Raw genomic sequence first — 19,439 nt, forward strand, 5'->3', positions numbered from 1 at the left:
ATGCAATACTACATGATAAATAGTAAGTAAAATGAAGAATAGGAGCAGCTAACGATTCTCTTACTTCTTTGTAACTAGAGTTCGTGGGACTGTATCCACAAGAGGAAGGGTATTTTTCTGTTGCTTCTCTACATATTGTTCAACTTGAAATTCCAACATTCAGGGTTCATATTTCGTTTATTGCACAAAGGATGATTTGAGATCTATATGGTTTTTGTTAATAGAATTGATTGTTACCATATTTGGCTTGTTGGTTAAATAACAACATTGGATGTGATAAAATAAGAAATAGGAGAATGGTTAATAGGAATGAGTTGGGGTATGTGTGTATGGAGTGGTGGAAGCGAAATAGTTTCCTGTTTTACCCCTGAGAAAATATAATCCATACATAGAGAAACAACATCAGGATGTACTGAAGCCAGTTTGTAGTATCTTGTGAGAGCCAACTATTAAATGTTCAGTGTGAGAATTTATATTTTAGAAACTGCCAAGCATTACAAATCAGGGCTTGATTTATTGTTTTGTTATTGTTTAGACTTAAGAAAGCGATGGACAAAATCTTATTAATAGAAATTAAACTTGAGTATCCTTTGTATATACATATATAAGACATATATATTTATATAATATATATACCAACTCCCCAAATATATATATCTATATATCTGTAGATATAGCTATTTGAAGAGTTGTTTGCTAGATCTTTATAAGGTTAGAAATACTAGAATAGTTAAAAATCTGGTCTTATGGTCAAGAATACCTAGACCAACCTCTGACACATAATGGTTATGTGACTCTTGGAGAACTACTCTTCCTCTCAGTATTCTATATATTATAATAAAGATGCAAGCCTATCTGCATTGGTAAGGGAGTTACTTCATTTGGGAATTCCTCCTGGAAATCAAATTTCAGGAAGTTCCTATTCCAAATGGAATCTAACCAGGACAATGTGTGCAGACTATTTATATTGTATTAAGACCTGGAGGAAATATAAGACTTAAATTACATATGGTTTTCTTCTCCATGAGCTAAGAGTTCAATTGTTGTTCATCTTTCATTTTCAAAGACGACCAAAGGCATCATGATGTTAGTGGATGATGGATGATGTCTTGATTTGTATGTGAATTGAATTTAAAGTGAGACTGAGTTGTGCAAAGTGCTCAGCCTCATTCTCTCTTCCAAAGTCATTAAAGTCCAAGGGTTTAAAAGTTAAGATGTCCAGTGGTGGTGCTGGGTATGGTAGATAAATTTGGCATCTTCCGTGTCTGACCAAACTCTAAGTGCTGTTTCAGTTGCCTTCACGGCTACTGGAACGAATTATTCTAACCACTAAGGGTGTGCTTGGGACAGATGTCCCCCAACTTATCAATTGGCTAGCCCTCCTGCCAATTCTAATTTTTACCAGAATGCATCCACTGCATATGCTACACTTCTTGGAATCACAGATGACAGTGGGATGATAGGAGGACACCAAAAGATTCTCTCCTACCAGAGGTACTAGTCCCCCCCTGAACAATTATATACTCTGAGTCTGGTGGGAGGAAAATATATCAGAAACATGTGAACAGGAGAGTTCCAAAATAAAGTGTTCAGAGAGTTCTAAAGATAGGTGAGGTGGGATGATATAAGGTTGTCACTTTTAATGAAGATTTAAAAAGGTTTCATGGAAGAAATGACATTTGAGTTAGATCTCAAAGAATTGAGTAAGAATTCATCAAACAAAATGGGAGGAGGGAATCCCAGGAACAAGAACTATTAGGAGAAAGAATAGGGAAGTGTGAGAGGATAGTGAGGGTCAGAAAGTAGTTCAGTTCTTAGTTCTTCAGTATATAGCACTTTAAGTCTTGACCTGATTTAAATATATCTTCATCCTATCTTTGGAGGTAAGAACTACAGGTATTATTATCCCAATTTTATATATGAGGAAATTGAGACTGGTGCCCAGAGTCACAATGTTAATAAATAACTGAGGCAGTATTTGAACCCAAGGCTTCACAACTCCAAATACAGGACCCTATTCACTACCTTTCAGACTATTATTAGCAATGATCTTCACAGACCATCTGGTCTAAAAGATATCATATAGATTGGAAAAGTAGGTGGGCCAGTTATGTAGCCAGAATAAGGTATAACAGAGAGATGTAGTGTTGCTTAATATCAACAAAGAATAAAAAAGACCTGGAAGGAGCACTTTCCCAGCTTGGGGAGATCTTTGTTGGTTCTGTGGAGAAATACGAAAGATATGGATGGATTGTGACATTCTTTATCTCACTGTTTTGAAGCACTGACTCTGTGCAGGTGCTGGCAGTAATATCCATGCCAATTGGGCTACTTATTATCTTTGCTATTGTCATTTAAATCCAGAGTTCTATTGAAGCCAAAAATAGCAAATCTTAAAAATTGTATTTTTAAAAATTCTTAAAAATTGTGAGGTTGGATGGAACAAAACAGGTCAAAGGAATGGCCAACAGATCCTTGATACTTTGAAAGGCTTTACCTGTACAGCTACATTAGTGTACTAAAATCAGTCTGTCCTGCTCAAAGCTGGCCATGCTAATGAAGACAGTAAGCTAAATGAAACAAAGGGTTAAAAAAACCAAACAGAGACAGCATTGTTTTGTGATAAACATTCATTTTCTAGAATTTGTGATTCAGTAGAGAAGTTTGGCCCCAGCTGAGTTTGGGCATTTAATGTCTCAATCCAATAGCAATTATAGTCAAAATATACGTATTAGTTTGACCCTTCCTAGTGCTGGATACTTAATAAATCTCATTATTTTTTAAAGGAAAACTTAACAGGTAAGTAGCCTGGATTATTGTTAGCTATTACTAGCAAGCATTCATGAATGCTAGTACTTTAAGAGATGAAAATGATAATTGTGATAATTAGAAACAATAAGTTTCTCAAAATTAGTTTAGATCAATAAAAATTTTCTGATGTTTTGTTATGAATATATTCTTATTTTCATGTACAATAAAATCTTCTTAAATAGCATCAGCATTAGCATTTCATTATGTAAGATCATATGGAACATGGCAATCAATCACTAATTTTGAAGGATGAAGTTTCCATTGGACCCCACAGTTTTTATACATACAAATCTTTCACCCTCCCATATCTTGAACCCTTTCTGACTTAATGAGTTAAGTGTGGATATACATTTGGTCTTTATTTTTAAATTTTCTAATGAGTGAATTACTTTATAAACGAGTAAATATCTATTTTAGCTTATAGAAAAACCACACTAAAGAGCATTTTAAGGTGTAAACAAAAATAAATGTATTCAGTGATAATTTTAAAACTCTTTTGATATTCTAATAACAGCTTTTGATTAATGAGGTTTAAAAGCTACTGAAGTTTATTGTTGTCTTCATGATTCCCATTTAGACAGCAAAGAGAGTTTATAATTTCCTTCTCTAGCTCATTCTATAGGTGAGGAACTGAGGATTAAGTTACTTGCCCAAGGTAACTTGCCCAAGCTAGTAAGTGTCTGAGGCTGGATTTGAATTCAGGATGAATCTTCCTGACTCCAGGCCTGGCATGCCCTTCATGGGGCTACCTAACTGCCCTCTGATGTTTATTCCTCCAATAAAAATGCATGTACAATCCTAGAAAGAAAACAGTCCTCTCATTACTGGATCATAAACCTGATGCTGTGATTTAGGTCTTATAGAGAGAGAGCTGCTATTTCTACAAACAAAACTGTGGAACATAACCCCCACAAGGTCAGGGACTAGGAAAAAAATGAGACTGCATTGCACCTGTGGCACTAGTCTCCTTGATTTCTGCTCACAACATATATAGACATAGATTATTTTTACATCCAGTTGCTCTAACACACTTAAAGTCTTAAGAAGTACAGGGAAAATGTCAGAATAAAAATTAAAACTTTGTATATAATTTTGAATTTGCAGGTGGGGAAAATTATTCCCATTTAACTTAATAATAAGCTAGTTGTCATGGTTGGTCATATTCTCTCTCCTTTTTGCATAGTCCCTTGATATAATATGTTGGTTCCTTAAGTTTTGTGAAAAGAAGCAGTGGTTAACCTTCCTTCTCTGACCTTGCACACCACTGTGTTTTCTAAATCTGAAATTCACATATTTATTCTAGTTATCTGTATTTGGGTTTATTCCCTATTAGATTATACTTACTCAGAACAGGTATAGCAAATGGGTTAATGGCTCCCATTAAGGGAGCAATGCAGGTAACTTCCTATTAAGAAAATACTGCAAAGAGATTTCTATTAGAAAAAAAAATTCCTTTAGACCAAGAAAACAATCTGTTCAGGTTACTAATGTTATTCTTTTCCATAGCTTATTTTAATACTGGGTGTATGATAACTTTCCCATGAGAAATCAAGGTAGAGGGATTATAAGGTGTAAGATACATTTTTTAGAATATATATATATATATATATATGTATAATACACATCCTACCTTTTAAATTTAATTTTGTTGATGAAACTAAATAAACAAGCCCCATCTTGTAAGAATGTTCTGATTATTTCCTTAGAAATGAACAAAAAATATATTACATAACAGATTACCTTCAACATAGCACCAATATCTCCCAAAAGAGGAAGTGCAATCTGTAATAAGAACAAAAGGACAAATAAATACACTTAAAAATAAACAAACACTAAAATCCGTTCCAAATTTTAATAGTCTGTTCTATCCTTGTCATAAGAATAAATGTCATTTTAAGATCACATCTCTTTCAATTTATGAGTTTCAAACGAGAGATCCAAGAATTCTATTGAGAAAGTATTACCCTTTTCTGAGAATATTCTATCTGGGGTAATGCCCCCAAATACTGCCACTGATTATAGGCTGGATTACAAAGAAAATTTATTTAGAAAGAGAAAAAATTACTCCATTGAAAAGTAGTTGCACAGGCTTTAGAAAATGAGATAATTTTTACATTAATTCTCTGTACTTTTATTTCCCAGTGAAGTCAAAATGAGGCTAAAGAGGGACCTTTAGAACCTTAGCAAATGCTTATTTTATTTTGTTTACACCTTAAAATGCCCTTTATTGTGGTTATTCTATAAGCTAAAATAGATATTTACTAGTTTACAAAATGATTCACTCATTAAAAAATCTAAAAATAAAGACTAGATATATATCCACACTCAACTCATTTAGTCAGAAGGAGTTCAAGGTATGAAAAGGTGAGAAATATGTATGGTTAAATACTGTGAGGTCAGATGGAAGCTTCGTCATTTAAAATTATTGATTGATTGCCATGTTCCATATGACCTCATATATAGAAATGCTGATGCTATTTAAGAAGATTTTATTGTCCGTGAAAATAAGAATATATTCATAACAAAATATCAGAAAACTTTTATTGATCTAAACTAATTTTGAGAAACTTATTGTTTCTAATTATCACAATCATCATTTCCATCTCTTAAAATATTAGCATTCCTGAATGCTAATAATAGCTAACAATAATCCAGGCTATTTACCTAGAAAATAATGAGATTTATTAAATATCTAGCACTAGGAAGGGTCAAACCTCTACATATATTTTGACTATAATTGCTATTGGATTGAGATATTAAATGCCCAAACTCAGCTGGGGCCAAACTTCTCTAGCTGAATCACAAACTCTAGAAAATGAATGTTTATCACAAAACAATGCTGACTCAATCTGATTTTTCTCTCTAAAATAATGGGAGCAAACAAAATCACCAGACAATGAGGAAACATTCTAATTAGCTGTGATAATAAAAATCTATTTGCTCTGATAGAACTACTTGGTTTTTGTGTGAAAATCTAGGTATTTCAAATACATAAACTAGACTCAGCTTGCATACATACTGGGTCACCTGGGGGACCTGGCATCCCTGGCTTCCCATCTCTCCCTGGAGCTCCCTAAAGAGAGAGAAGAAAAGAGAAAGAGAGAGAGAGAGAGAAAGAGAGAGAGAGAATATTATTTTTTAAATGTAAAGATCAGCTCAATGCAAAATATTAGAATGTAAACCTATTACTTACATCACTCCCTGGAGCTCCTGGTAACCCAGGAAGGCCTCTAGGACCCTGAGAATACAGAAAAATCATGATTACTTATGATGGAAGTCTTCTGACAATTACTGTCTATTAAGCATGCTGTATTTACTTAACCAAATGACTTAGTAAGTATTCTACCTGAATACCTGGCTCTCCAGAGGGCCCTCTGGATCCCTACAGAATGAAAACATGATTAATTAGAATTCTCTCTTTAGGTATAGGTAGGTTAGGATTAGCATTTACTAAGAGTAAGGATTGTAAATTATTTAGTTGAATTCAACAACTCTCTGGAAGATTCAACAAATCTTCATTTGGTTAAAATAATCCAACTCCTAAATTACACACATATTACAATTGAGTTATTAATGTTTTTAACATTCAGGTATTTAAAAAAATTCACAATTAATAATATTTCCCATTTTCAATATGAATATAGTTGTTGTTCAGTTATTTCAATTATGCCTGACTCTTCATGATCCTATTGGAGTTTTCTTGGCAAAGACACTTGCCATTTCCTTCTTCAATTCATTTTACAAATAAGGAAACTGATGTAAACATGGTTAAGTGACTTGCCCAGGATCACACAGCTAGTAAATGTCTGAGACCATATTTGTACTTAGGTTTTCCTGACTTCAGGCCCAGAGCTCTATCTACTCTGCCACTTAGCTTCCCACCAAATAATATACCCACCTTTAATTTCTGCTGTAAAGCTTTATTAAGTTGCATGCAACATGGTAGAGTGGAAAGATTATTGGCTTTTGGGTCAAAATAATAGAGTTCAAATCCTACTTCTGACAACTTAGTACTAGTATGACTGTGGACAAATTATTTAACCTTCTTGGGTCTCATTTTCTACATAGATAAAATGAAGGGAGCAGACCGGACTCTGAGGTCCCTTCCAGCTCCAGATATGGGCCCAGAGCTTGCTATTCTTGCTGCTTGTAAGGAATTGCTTAGTGGTACCTTAAAAACTGGTATATAATCACCAGAGTAAGAGTAAAATTCAAACCAGTCATTTTTTTCTAATTTCAAAAGTTTAGCATTTAGTAATTAAAAAAAAGGTTTAGAGTTGTTTAAAGATTTTAATTATTTAGATTCTTCCTTTATTCTACAGATAATTCTCAGACTCTATGTAGATGAAACACCAGGATAGCAGCTTTCTGTTCTTTTCTTCCCTTTTCATCCCTTCTTTCCTTTTTCTTTATCATCTCTTCTGTTCCTAATCCTTAGCTTTTTTCCTCTTACAATCTTTTTCCTTCCCCATCTTTCTCATCCTTATCTCTTCCCTTACCAACCCTCTCTTTTTCCCCTTAATTTCTCTTTTCATTCCTTCCCTTTCTTTTTTTATCCCTTCCCTTCTTTTTCTTCTCTTCCCTTTCTTTTTCTTCCCTTCCTTTCCCTTCTCTTCTTTTTCTTCCTTTCCCTTTCCTTTCCTTCCCGTCCCTTCTCTTCCTTTTCTTTTTCTTCCCTTTCTTTTCTTTCCCTTCTTTTCTTTTCTCTTTTTCCTCCCTTCTCTTTCCTTCCTTTCTCTTTTCCTCCCTTCTCTTCCCTTCTTTTCCCTTTTCCTCCATTCCCTTCCCTTCCTTTCTCTTCTATTCCTTACTTTACACTTCCTTTCCCTTCCCTTCCCCTCCCTTCCCCCTCTCCAAGACACTTGTCTTTCCTTTCCTTTCCTTCCTTATCCTTTCCCAGCTATCCTCTTCCCTTCCTTTCCCTTTCCTTCATTTCTCTTCCCTTTCTTTTTCCCCCTTTCTTTCCTTTTCCTTCCTTTCTCTTCCTTCCCTTTCTTCTCTCCCAGACACTTGTCTTGTCTTTTCTTGCTTTGCCTTGTCTTGCCTTCCCTTCCATTCCCTTACCTTCTCTTCTTACTTTTTCCTACCTATCCCCTTCTCTTCATTTTGCATTGAGGATACAGAAACAAAAACTGTCCACACCCTCAAAAAATTTGTGTTTGGCAAGAATAATAGCATGTATTTCTTATGTAGACTGACAGCTTCTCTGTAATTTATAGTGATTGTAATTTATAGCATTGACAAATTAAGACTCACATAAGTATCCTGTATAAAATTAAAGACTCAAACCCAGTATTTCCTCACTTTAAGACCAACTCTCCACCATTCATTCCAGCTGCTTCTTTTCTATCAATTTGATTTTTTATTACTTTCTTCTCTTTTTCCTTTGTATTTTATCTTTGACTAAAAATTCCCAAACTGGAATCCCTAAAACTACTTTTCCCTATGTTCAGTCTTCTATTTCCAGCTATCTCGTATTCTCAGAAAAATTAATTATCTGACATTACTTCATTTTCATTCCTTCTCACCACACCTCCTACCTTTACATTTCTGGATAAATTTGATAAAGGCCTATTTCCCAAAAAGGTATGGTTAAAAGAATAGTTAATTCTTCCCTTTTTATTTTCAAATTATAAGACTAATTTTAAAATGTTCTTTCTATTCTTTCTTAATTGCTAAAACCCTTATATGGAAGCTATTTCTTGTAGTGCTTCATAATTTTATTCATGTATTTTGCTTCCAATTAAGATATTAACTTTGTAATTTATTTTAAATTTTTCATTGGTGTGAATTTATTATGACTGACAATAGGGAAAAGCCATAGATATCCAGGATGCAGTTGGCAGTCAAAAAGCAAATAAATCCAAATGTACTTATCAAAAATGTACTATATTTACCATATAATCACAGGCAGTAGAGCTTTGGAGAGAAACTGAGAGAGAGAAGGGTGATTGAATATAGCAGAGGAAGAGCAACTATACAACTCACAATGCTATAACTAGTTCTCATCAACTGCTGCTCCCAATAGAAGTATGTAACTTGTGTCTTTTAAGAATCAGCATCACAGATTTCTTTGATCAGCTCATAGAGCTATTAATTTGCTACATGAGTTTCTGTTTTCCTCTGAGTCAGCCTAGTCAGAGTTGGAATAAGGAAAATGTGCTTTCTTGTGTTCCAAAAGAGTAGGGATCCTAAGGTTAGGGATATTGCCAGTCTGTGTGGTTTTTTTCGGTGGTGTAATGGAAAGGGGGTGTTGTGGGAAGTGCTATGTGCTGGTCAGTTTGCTAAGGGTTTATAACAGCTGACACAATTCCAGAATAGGAGAATTAACTAGGATTTCCTTCTTTTCAGCTTTGAAAAGATGACATCAGGGAAAATAGAGTCTTCTCTGCCCCAGTGTGTTGTCAAAGTACTTTGTAATCTTTCAATAGTTGCCATTATAAATCTTAAAAGGGAAGTTTTTTTTTTTTTTTTTTGATGTTTTTTGGCTGCCATATGTTGCCATAGTTTGTAGATCTGGAGTCAGGAATTCAACATGTTCCTGAGTTCAAATCTAGTCTTAGACACTTAGTAGCTGTGTGATCCTGAACAAGTCACTTAATCCTGTTTACCTCAGTTTCCTTATCTCTAAAAAGAGCTGGAGAAGGACGTGACAAACCACTTCTGTATCTTTGCTAAGAAAATCTTTAAAAGGATCACAAAGAGTAGGATACAATCAGATAGCAAGTTTCTTTGTCCCTTATTTTACATGAAAGAAAGGGGATAAAGTAACTGTCTCAAATCCCATAGAGAGTAAACATAGAGCCATTATCAGAACCTTTAGCCCTTGGTCTTAAAAGACCACTTTCTCTGAACAAATATATCTTGTCACTCCTGTGTGCAATAAACTCTACTGATGCATAATTCCCTCTTAAATCAAATATATGTTCCCTGTACTTCCTTATCTGGCTTTAACCTACATTTTTTTGATTATTTTCCATCATTCCCCTTCACACACTCTACAATCCAGGCAAACTGGCCTTCTCCTTATTCCTCACACATGATATTCAGTCTCTATTTCCCTAACTTTGCCATGTCCCATGCCTACGATGCACTCCCTCCTCACCTCCATCTACTGGAATCCATTTCTTTCTAAAGCTGAGCTAAAATTCCCCTCCCTTGTAGGAGAAGCTTTTCCCAATTTCCTTCAGTACTAGTCCTGCCTTCCTAATTACTTTGTATTTACTCTATATAGACTTCCACATGTACATGTTATCTCTCCTGTTGGAATGTAAATTTCTTGAAGGCAGGAATTATTTAAGTTTTGGCTTTGAATTCTTTGAGCCTAGGATGGTGCCTACCACATTGTAAAGACTTAATAAAAATTTGTTGATCGAATCAAATCCAATTGTGTGTGCAGAGTTCCAGAGCTCTTTTCCTTTCCAAGTTTAGGAATTTGCTACACTTATTAAATTAATTTTTCCCTATAACTTTTGCACTGTTTTTAATTTGTTTAGGCTAATTTCATAGATGCATTCAATTTTGTTCCTTTCTCCAACTTTTCTCCCACATTGCTTCAAATTTCTGTGAATGTTGCCTTCCTTTCTCTCCATAAGTTTGCAATCATCTTTTATTTTTTCTTGGAACACATCCTTTCTATGAAACTATATTATGACAGTAATCAGGAAGATCCCTGATTCAAGAAATTTTTCAGTAGAAATGGTATAATCTCTCAGATACTATTACCTTTTCTGCCAGAATATAATGTGAATGGATTCAAGAATTAATAAACAGTTAGACTTTAATGATATCCACAGGTGATATAGACAGGCTTAGTTCAGGGATCAGTAGGTTACTAGTTTCTAGGTTATCTTGAAATATCATGTAGATAGTTGAAAAAACAAGAATAATATCAAGAATATATTATTGTTATAAATGTTTACAAAAGTACCTGCTCATTTTACTTACTGGTTGGCCAGGAATTCCCATTCCTGGAGGTCCGATGTCACCAGGGAGTCCATGAACACCTGGCAGTCCTCTTTCACCCTATGTAAGGAGAGATTTCCACTTATGCATATCTCAAGGAGAACATACTTCTGCTGCCATATTTTGTCAGTTTCTTTTAAGGTAGAAGCCTTATAATTTTCATACCTTTGGCCCTCGTGGACCAGGTGTCCCAGGAATTCCATCTAAGCCCTAAAGAATAAACAAGTAGGTGAACATTATTTTTGTCCTCTTGAAAATGCAAAGGTTTTGAATAGTCAATGTCTAAAATAAACTCCTCTTTTTTATTATCCCTAGTAGGTGTGCTTATGTCTTTAAGGAAGATAAGAAATAGACAATTAAGATTTAGGAAGTCTAAAGATTGGAATGACTTTAAAAAAATGGAAAGTATCTTTTAAAAAAATGAGAACATATCTAAGTATATTTCTTACTAATAATTTATGTTATTAATACTAAAGATAAGTTACAAAAAGGATTATGAGATAATAATGCTATGTATAATTGCTTAAAGTTAATAACTATACAGAATTTTCTATATGCTAGATCTTAGCCTACGCTGGACCTTTTTCCTTTTAAAAAATATTTAAATGTCAAATACAAAATAGAAAAAGAAAAAAAAAATTGCCATGTATACAATAAAACATAAGAGAGGATTAAAAATATGAAACAAATTTTGTTTCAAGAAAGTCTGTATAATAAATCTTGCACCTTATATTCAGAGATGTCCATCTTTTCTTTGCTTCCTTATAGTTTTTAAATTTTTTGCTTTGTATTTTTACTTTATTCTTTTTCTCCTCATTCTTCCCCTTACTTCCCTCAAGAAGACTACAATTAAGCATAATATATTTATATATATACATATACTCATAAATAATATAAATATATAGATATTTGTAATCATATACACTTATAAATATTTACATTAACATATAAATCTATAAGGCCGAACTAAACTTATTTTTTTTATTATAGCTTTTTATTTATAAGACATATGCATGGGTAATTTTTCAGGATTGAACCTTGCAAAACTTTCTGTTCCAACTTTTCCCCTCCTTCCCCCCACCTTCTCCCCTAGATGGCAGGTAGACCAATACATGTTAAACATGTTAAAGTATATGTTAAGTACAATATATGTATTTATCTTTTATATTTATAAAGTTATCTTGCTGCACAAGAAAAATCTGATTTAGAAATAAGGTAGAAATAACCTGAGAAGGAAAATAAAAATGCAAGTAGACAAAAACAAAGGGAGTAGAAATGCTATGTTGTGGTTCATACTCATTTCCCAGAGTTCTTTCGGTGTAGCTGGTTCTCTTCATTACTGAACAATTGGAACTGATTTGTGAACTAAACTTATGCTCTATTTCTCTGAAAGTTTAATGTTTTTTTTTTTTTTTTTTTTTTCTGAAATGACTTTCCACACCTATTCTCTGCTGGACTTCTTGGTGAAAGTTTCAAGATTCTGCATGGGTTCTGGAAAGACCAGGCATAAAATTAGCACCTTAAAAGGCTTAACTATTATCTAAAGGATGAAATAAAGTTATACACATTGATTTGCCCATATGTTACTCGAAACTAGATACATATATGATTATATATTGATTATCATGAAGGGAAATATGACTGTTAAGAATCATACTTACTGGTTCACCAGGCAGGCTTATCCCTGGAGGACCTGCCTCACCTTTTGTACCCGGATGTCCAGGAGGTCCTATAATTCCACCGGGATCTCCCTGCAAATGATAAAAAAGCAATGATAATTTAATTATTTAGGTAATTTTTAAAGGAAAAATACTAATAAATTACATTAACCACCAGACCAGTGTCTGCCTCTGTCTTTCTGCTGCCTGTCTTCATCTCTCGGTTTGCTTTGGAAACCTTAAAACTTTATATAAATTTTTTTATTACTAGTATTTCACCATGGGCATAGTGACACTGTTATGTAAACACCATTTTCAAATATGTGTTTAATTGGGTGCATTTCTATAATATATTAGATGAAATAATTTAAAAGAATTCCCTGAGTAAGAAATCAAGATTAATATCTTTATACAGCATTAATATACCCATATAAAGATCAGTAAAAAGGGACCTCCCCTCCCACCTCCAGATTAAATTACTTCTTATTAATGTACTGACATTAATGTAATAACAGAACCAAAAATGGATGATCAGATTTCACAGATCCTCAGTTGACTTTGTCTACAGATTTTTTGTTATACATATTAAAGAAAGCTAGTCCTATCAAACCTTGCTGTTTCCCAAAATAAGACTTTCTGCACCTTTCAAATATATCAAAATACATGATATGTTAAAACAATCAACTCAAAACCTTACCTTTTCTCCTTTAATGCCTTGTTTTCCTGGAATACCATGTTCTCCTGGCAACCCCTTGGCAATTCCAAAGTAAAGGAAATAAATGATTGAAAAATGATTTTGTTGCATTATTAGTTATACTTGAAATATTTAATCATAAGAATGTTATAGAAAGTAAAGAAAGTAAAAGAAGTATAGAGAAATTAGGCCATTTGGGGAGTGCTGGGCCAGATAAGAGAATTTCAGCAGGAGTACTTGAGACCATTGGTTTAGGTGAGGTCTAATGCAAACAGTCAATAAGTAAGTAACCTGTTAAAGGGAAACTGAACTCAGTCTCCACCTGGGAACATCTCTGCTAAAGATAAAACTAGAACAAATACTTTGGAACATAGTCACATCATGGACAGAGACACAAAGAGAAATTGTGGTTCCAGAGGAATTGAATATAACATATAACAATCCTTAGGAAGGAAAAAGGACAAGAATCTTTTCTACCTACTGACATTTTATATTCTATATCTTTTCCTTTTTTGTTTTTTAATTTTTTGAAAAATTCCCCCAACCCCTCTTAATTCTAATGCCTACCCTCCAGTAATTACTTCCTGTTTATCTTGTTTATAGTTAGTTTTGAATATATTTATCTGTGGATTATCTTTCTCTGTTAAATTGTAAGCTCTCTGAGGGCAGGGACTATCTTTTGCCTCTTTTTTTTTTATCAGTAGTGCACAATACTTGACACATAATAAATACATAATAAAAATTGATTCAATAATTGATTGAAATACTAGCTATTTCTTATTCTTTTGTCTCAGCAAATATGTGGTTCTAGCTACTGACTCTAGGAATCCACTAGTCTTCTTCCTTTAAATTTTTTTTCTTGCTTCCTTCCTTTTTTCTCTTCTCCCTCCCTCCTTCCCTTTTTCTTATTCTCCCTTTTTAAAATCTTTTTTCTACTTTTCTATTTCTTCTCTTGCTTAGTTTATATATTCTTGTCATTATCTTTCTTTAACTCTCTTTTTCTTTATTTCTCAATTCTCTTTTTTTATTTATTTCCCTTCCTTCCTTACATCTTTTCCCTTCTTTTTTCTATCTCTCTTCTGGTCACTTCTGCTTTCCTCTCCTATCTCTTTCATTTTACTATTTTACTTATATTATTATCAAGTTAGTGTTTTTGTGTTATCAGGTGATAAAATTAATAAAATACTTTTCTTCCCACATTGCAAGACCAAGGTAACATTTACCTAGATCATCTTGATAAATTATGGACAATTTGTTCTTGAGTCTCTGCTTCACTTGGGGAAATCCAACCATTACCCAAACAAAGTTCATTTAAAGCAGTTTTTTCAGCAGTACTGCCAGAAAGAACAGTTTGGGAGATAATGAAGTAGATGAAGTGCTTTTAATACTGGAATTGTCTTTGTTCTCTCTAACAGATATTTTCTTCACTTTTTCCTAATTTCATTTTCCCTAATATCCTCCCTTGATGTTCCTAATTTATTTCCTTACCCTTCTTCCATGATAGTATTTGGCAAATTCTCATTGGATACAATTGTCGAGTTATTTGAAGAAAATGAGTAAGACATTCACTAAATAATAAATGTTTATAGAACAAGAACAGACAAATAATTCCATAACACATATAGAAAGCTCTAGGATGTAGCTCATTTTAAGAAGTTCATATCTATAGAATTTAAATTCATCTAAAACACCAAAACACTTGCATATTCAAAATATGCAAAATAATCTAAATACTCCATTCATGTACTTGATTCTGGAACTCAAATGGTAGATTTCTGTTCTTTGGAAATCTTCAAGACAGACTGAAATGCTATTTGTCAGGTATGTTAAAGCTGTGATTCCTTTCTAGTGTGAGTTGGACTGAGATCCTTTTCGATTCTAAATTCTGTTATTCTGGCGTTAATGATATTGCTATTGTTCTGAATGAAAATATCAATGCAAGAAGTATTTTGATGTCTTAAGACTCAGATATAGTTAGCAGTAATTGCACTAAGACTACTTTTCTTTCAACATACTTAATCTTACATGATTGCTTCACATTTTCTTCTTATCCTAGAAGTCTAAAACCAACATTTAATTAATAATAGTTTTAAGGAATTTTTAAGCAGGCTAATTATACTTAAAAGAATCTTGTATTGCAGTTGGTTACTGACTTCAAGTGAGCAGGTGCAAAAGCTTTTAGTAGAGGTGATGACAAATCTTGCTCTGAAAATCATATGCTTCAGTGACAAAAAATAAAGTAGTCACATGAAGAGATCTTAAAATTCTCAGAAACTATTTTTTTTGTTTTTAATGGGATTATAAAGCAAGCTTGTTCTCAAAGCTTTATATCTCATTTTGCTAAATCAGAAACATAGATTTCTTCTATGCTTACAATATTTCCTGGTGGTCCTCTGGGTCCCATAGGGCCTGCTTGTCCTTGCTGACCCTGTATAAGAAATTGACATATATTTTATCTCTAAAAAAATACTATATCTAAATAAAATTTTCAAAATACACATGACTTCAGTGACATCTTTTATGACTACCCAGAATGTTTTGTCTATAGGAATGTGCGATTGTTCCAGATATTACTAGCCTTTGATAGTAATTTTGTATACATTAGACTTAGAGGGATTCTTTACAGATGTTTCCATTTAAAGAAATCTATTATTAACAGCAGGTGATGCCTGAGTTATATGCTTATCCACTAATAGGATATATATTCTTTGCTACACTCACTCAATAGCTGCTAGCAGCTGGGGCATTCCTGCAAAAATACTTGGAATTCAAGAATTTGGAAGCTAGGTAATTGGTATAGGTGCCAAGTATTGGCAAGAATTAAGTATTCAATGTCAAATATAATTTTGGAACCTCCCCCCAATCATCAAAATTATATTGTAGACCATATAGCACAAATATAGTAAATATAACAAATGAATTTAGTAAATTCATTTACTAATGAATTTGTAGAGCATTGTAAAGCCATAGAGTCATGTATATCTCAAAAATGCATGACAAACCTACATCTTTTGCTTTAAATAGAACACGAGAACATAGGTTTTTTTTTTTCATTTTATTTCAACTATAACTTTATATACCTTAATTCCTGAATTCCCTATGAGTCCAGGTGGACCAGCATCACCAGGTTCACCCTAAATATATTATTGAGAAAGACCAAAAAAAAAGATTACTTTATATTCAAAATAGCTCGAGGAATCACTATAAGTTTATAAATGAGAAATGAAGATAGTAATGAGATTACCTTCATTCCTGTTGATCCTTTTATCCCAATTTCTCCCTATAAATATAATGATAAGCTTAAGTTTCAAAAGCAATAAATGTAATTGTTCAATCTATCTAAATAGTAACTGATATACAGTAGATGTAAAATTTTGGATGATATGGTAAAGTTAATAATGTTTCACAGACTAATTACAATATAAAATCCTTGGATAGATTAAGCAAATAATTATTTTTAAATTTTCTTTCTCATTAGTGACTACAAAAATTCATCTTCTTATTCAAATGCCATTTCTCTCACTTCTCTCACAATGATTATTTTTCCTATAAATTTATTCTTCTAATATATAATCTTTTTTACATTTGACACCACTTGGTCAGTGTTATTATAATTCAGTGCCAACTATTCTCATGAAGAATTCAAATGACTAAAAAAAAAACCAGGAAGAACATTTAATTTTTCATGTTCTAGATATTTTATTTTCAAGTAAATGTACTATATGATCATAGGATTTAGAGCTGAAAGAGATCTTAAAGATCATATTTTCCAGATCCCTCATTTTATAGATAAGAACTAAGGACTAGAGAGATGAAGGAACCTGTTCATTGTCACACAGCCAGTAATTGGATAAAGTGGAACATAAATCTCAACCTTTGGATTCTAAGTCCATAGCTTTTAATGCCATGTCAACTGCCCGGTGTTGGATTGATTTTATATGCCTAATCACTAATTGCAAAAGAAAATGTGTACTCTTAATAAACAATAAAAATTCCTAATGACATCATTTAAGAAATTTCAATAACTTTCAAAGATTAAATTAAGAAAATTCAGAGTTCACAGGAATCAAAGTTTCCAAAGACTTCTCCATGAAGATTTTTTTAGTACACAAATATTCCTTCATCTTTAGCCACTCCACTATACCAAAAAAAAACAAACAAACAAATGTTCCTCCAATATCATCTTCCCTGTCATTATTTTGTTCTCTTCCCTTTCCTATAATCTTTATATTTTGTCATCAAGTCTACTTTCCTTGTCCTACCCTAAAGAATGACAACTGAAATCTAAAAAGAAACAGAAGAGACTGAAAACATATGAAAGGGAGATGGTATCTCCTTAATGAATCTCCTTTTTTTCTCTTTGTAAAAGCTTCTTCCTATAAATGTGCACAGACAGTTTAATCAATTATAAAGAGGTTACATAGTGTCTACATGGCATTAATTTTTTATATTTATTTATTAAAAACAAATACAAAACAGAAAAAATTGCCCTATGCACAGCAAACATAAATGGATTCAAAATATGAAATAATAAACTTCCATTTCAAGAAAGCCCTTATAATAAATACTACATATTTTTTCAGAGCTGTCCATCTTTGCTTCCTTATAGTTTTTTGTTTGTTTGTTTGTTTGTTTGTTTTGGTATTCTGCTGTGCAGTTTTTACTTCTTTTTTTTCCCCCCCTTTCTTTCCCCTACCTCCCTTAAGGCTACAATTAAGAGTAGACACACACACACACACACACACACACACACAGAACCATGACACCCCCTTCCCTCCCCCCTCACCTCCCCAGGCATTAACTCTTTAAATATGGGTTTTAAATCCTTTAGAACAAATTAAAACTCTTTACATTCATCAACAATGAATTAGCACCATGGAGAGCTCTACTGGAGTCCTGTAGAGGAGGCTATGCCTGATCCATAGAGCTTATTTTTTCTGAGTTGTGATAGGCTGAGCTAATATGTTAGGAGTAAGTCCTCCATCAATATGGAAACCCCCAGTAAAAGGAATAATACCCTAAGGAAAGGAGAACTTATGAAGGTCTGAAATGAAGTCAAAACTTCCATGTTAGCAAATAAGTAGATGCTGTGCTTCTAGTCTAGACAAGACAGAGAGCCTTAATCTCAAGGAAAAAAAAAACAAAACAAAACACACTCTAAACCAGAAAAAAATGAACTGGAATGTCATGCAGAGTGGCTATGCTAGGTTAAAAAAATAGTACACGAATTAATTTTGAAAAATCTTTTTTGTATGCACAAAATGGAAAAGTAATTAGTCATTAATACTATTTAAGAAGTTATGAATAATTGACAAATTAAAATGCTGTGAGATTAATGCAGGGGACAAAACATTGCAAATAAAAATAGAAAGATAGAATGTGTGGGAAAGTTGTGGAGCTATGAATTAGCAGAGTATTATCCTGAATTACTTTTTAATATATTATAATGGATAAACTTTAACAAAGCTGATAATAAAACCAAAATGCAATAAATTAAAATACTTTTGAAAAAGTAAATAAATAACTTACTAATTTTCTCTATACTTTGCTAAAAGAAAGGAGGGAAATGCGTTTTAACTTTAATAAAGAATACTATAATCTGAGATCTGTTGCTTTGTAAAATTTAAAAATTTTTAAATGATTGTACTTGGTTTGCCTACTATTCTTTTAAGTCTACCTTCATTCCTTTGCATCTATGTATATTTCTACCCATCTCTTTGAATTCTTCTTATGCATCATTTGAAATAATTAATTATTCCATTACATTCTTGTACCACATTTTACTCAGTTATTCTTTGGTCATGTTTTCAGTCCTACTCATTTGCTTATAGATTTTAGGTTTGTGTAGGAACAAAAAATAATTTATTGAGCACTTACCATGGGCTAAGTATTGGGTTAATATTTGGGCAAATACAAAAGCAAACAAAGTCCCTCCCATCAAATAGGTTATATTATAACAAGAGAGCTACACATAAAGGGGAGTGGTAACCAGGAAGGAGAACTCTAGTCCAAAAGGTACAGCAATGGTGAATGGGGACATATCCCTCCAGGAACAATAATGACATTAATCTGGCAATTTGTAGTTCTTGAACTTCATGGTTATTGAGACCATAAAAGAAATATCTAGAAATGAGGAATAATGACAATGGTGTCTAAGGCCCTAGTATAGTATATCTAGTATATATCTAAGACCCTATCTAGTATATCTAACTGTGAGCATTATTCTAAAGACAGGTCTTCTTGCTGTTGATTCCTTTATAGCATGAATCTTATAGCAAAATTGATGGAATCAAATGGAATGGACAACTTTG

At 32.9% G+C, this 19,439-nt stretch overlaps 1 protein-coding gene across 1 annotated transcript in view; it reads right to left on the reverse strand.

Annotated features, from left to right (window-relative positions):
* Positions 1-4,437: 4,437 nt before the first annotated feature.
* Positions 4,438-19,439, reverse strand: part of LOC100916733 (collagen alpha-1(XIX) chain) — a 69,744-nt gene continuing 54,742 nt past the window's right edge. The window contains exons 6-16 of the mRNA XM_031968610.1: positions 16,373-16,408; positions 16,209-16,262; positions 15,503-15,556; positions 13,132-13,185; positions 12,438-12,527; positions 10,942-10,986; positions 10,759-10,836; positions 6,158-6,193; positions 6,005-6,049; positions 5,831-5,884; positions 4,438-4,593 (exon numbers count right to left, since the gene is read on the reverse strand). Of these exons, the coding sequence (XP_031824470.1) occupies positions 4,438-4,593; positions 5,831-5,884; positions 6,005-6,049; positions 6,158-6,193; positions 10,759-10,836; positions 10,942-10,986; positions 12,438-12,527; positions 13,132-13,185; positions 15,503-15,556; positions 16,209-16,262; positions 16,373-16,408 (702 nt within the window). The remainder of the gene's footprint in view (positions 4,594-5,830; positions 5,885-6,004; positions 6,050-6,157; positions 6,194-10,758; positions 10,837-10,941; positions 10,987-12,437; positions 12,528-13,131; positions 13,186-15,502; positions 15,557-16,208; positions 16,263-16,372; positions 16,409-19,439) is intronic.

The sequence above is a fragment of the Sarcophilus harrisii genome, chromosome 4, assembly GCF_902635505.1.
Source record: "Sarcophilus harrisii chromosome 4, mSarHar1.11, whole genome shotgun sequence".
Lineage (NCBI taxonomy): Eukaryota > Metazoa > Chordata > Mammalia > Dasyuromorphia > Dasyuridae > Sarcophilus > Sarcophilus harrisii.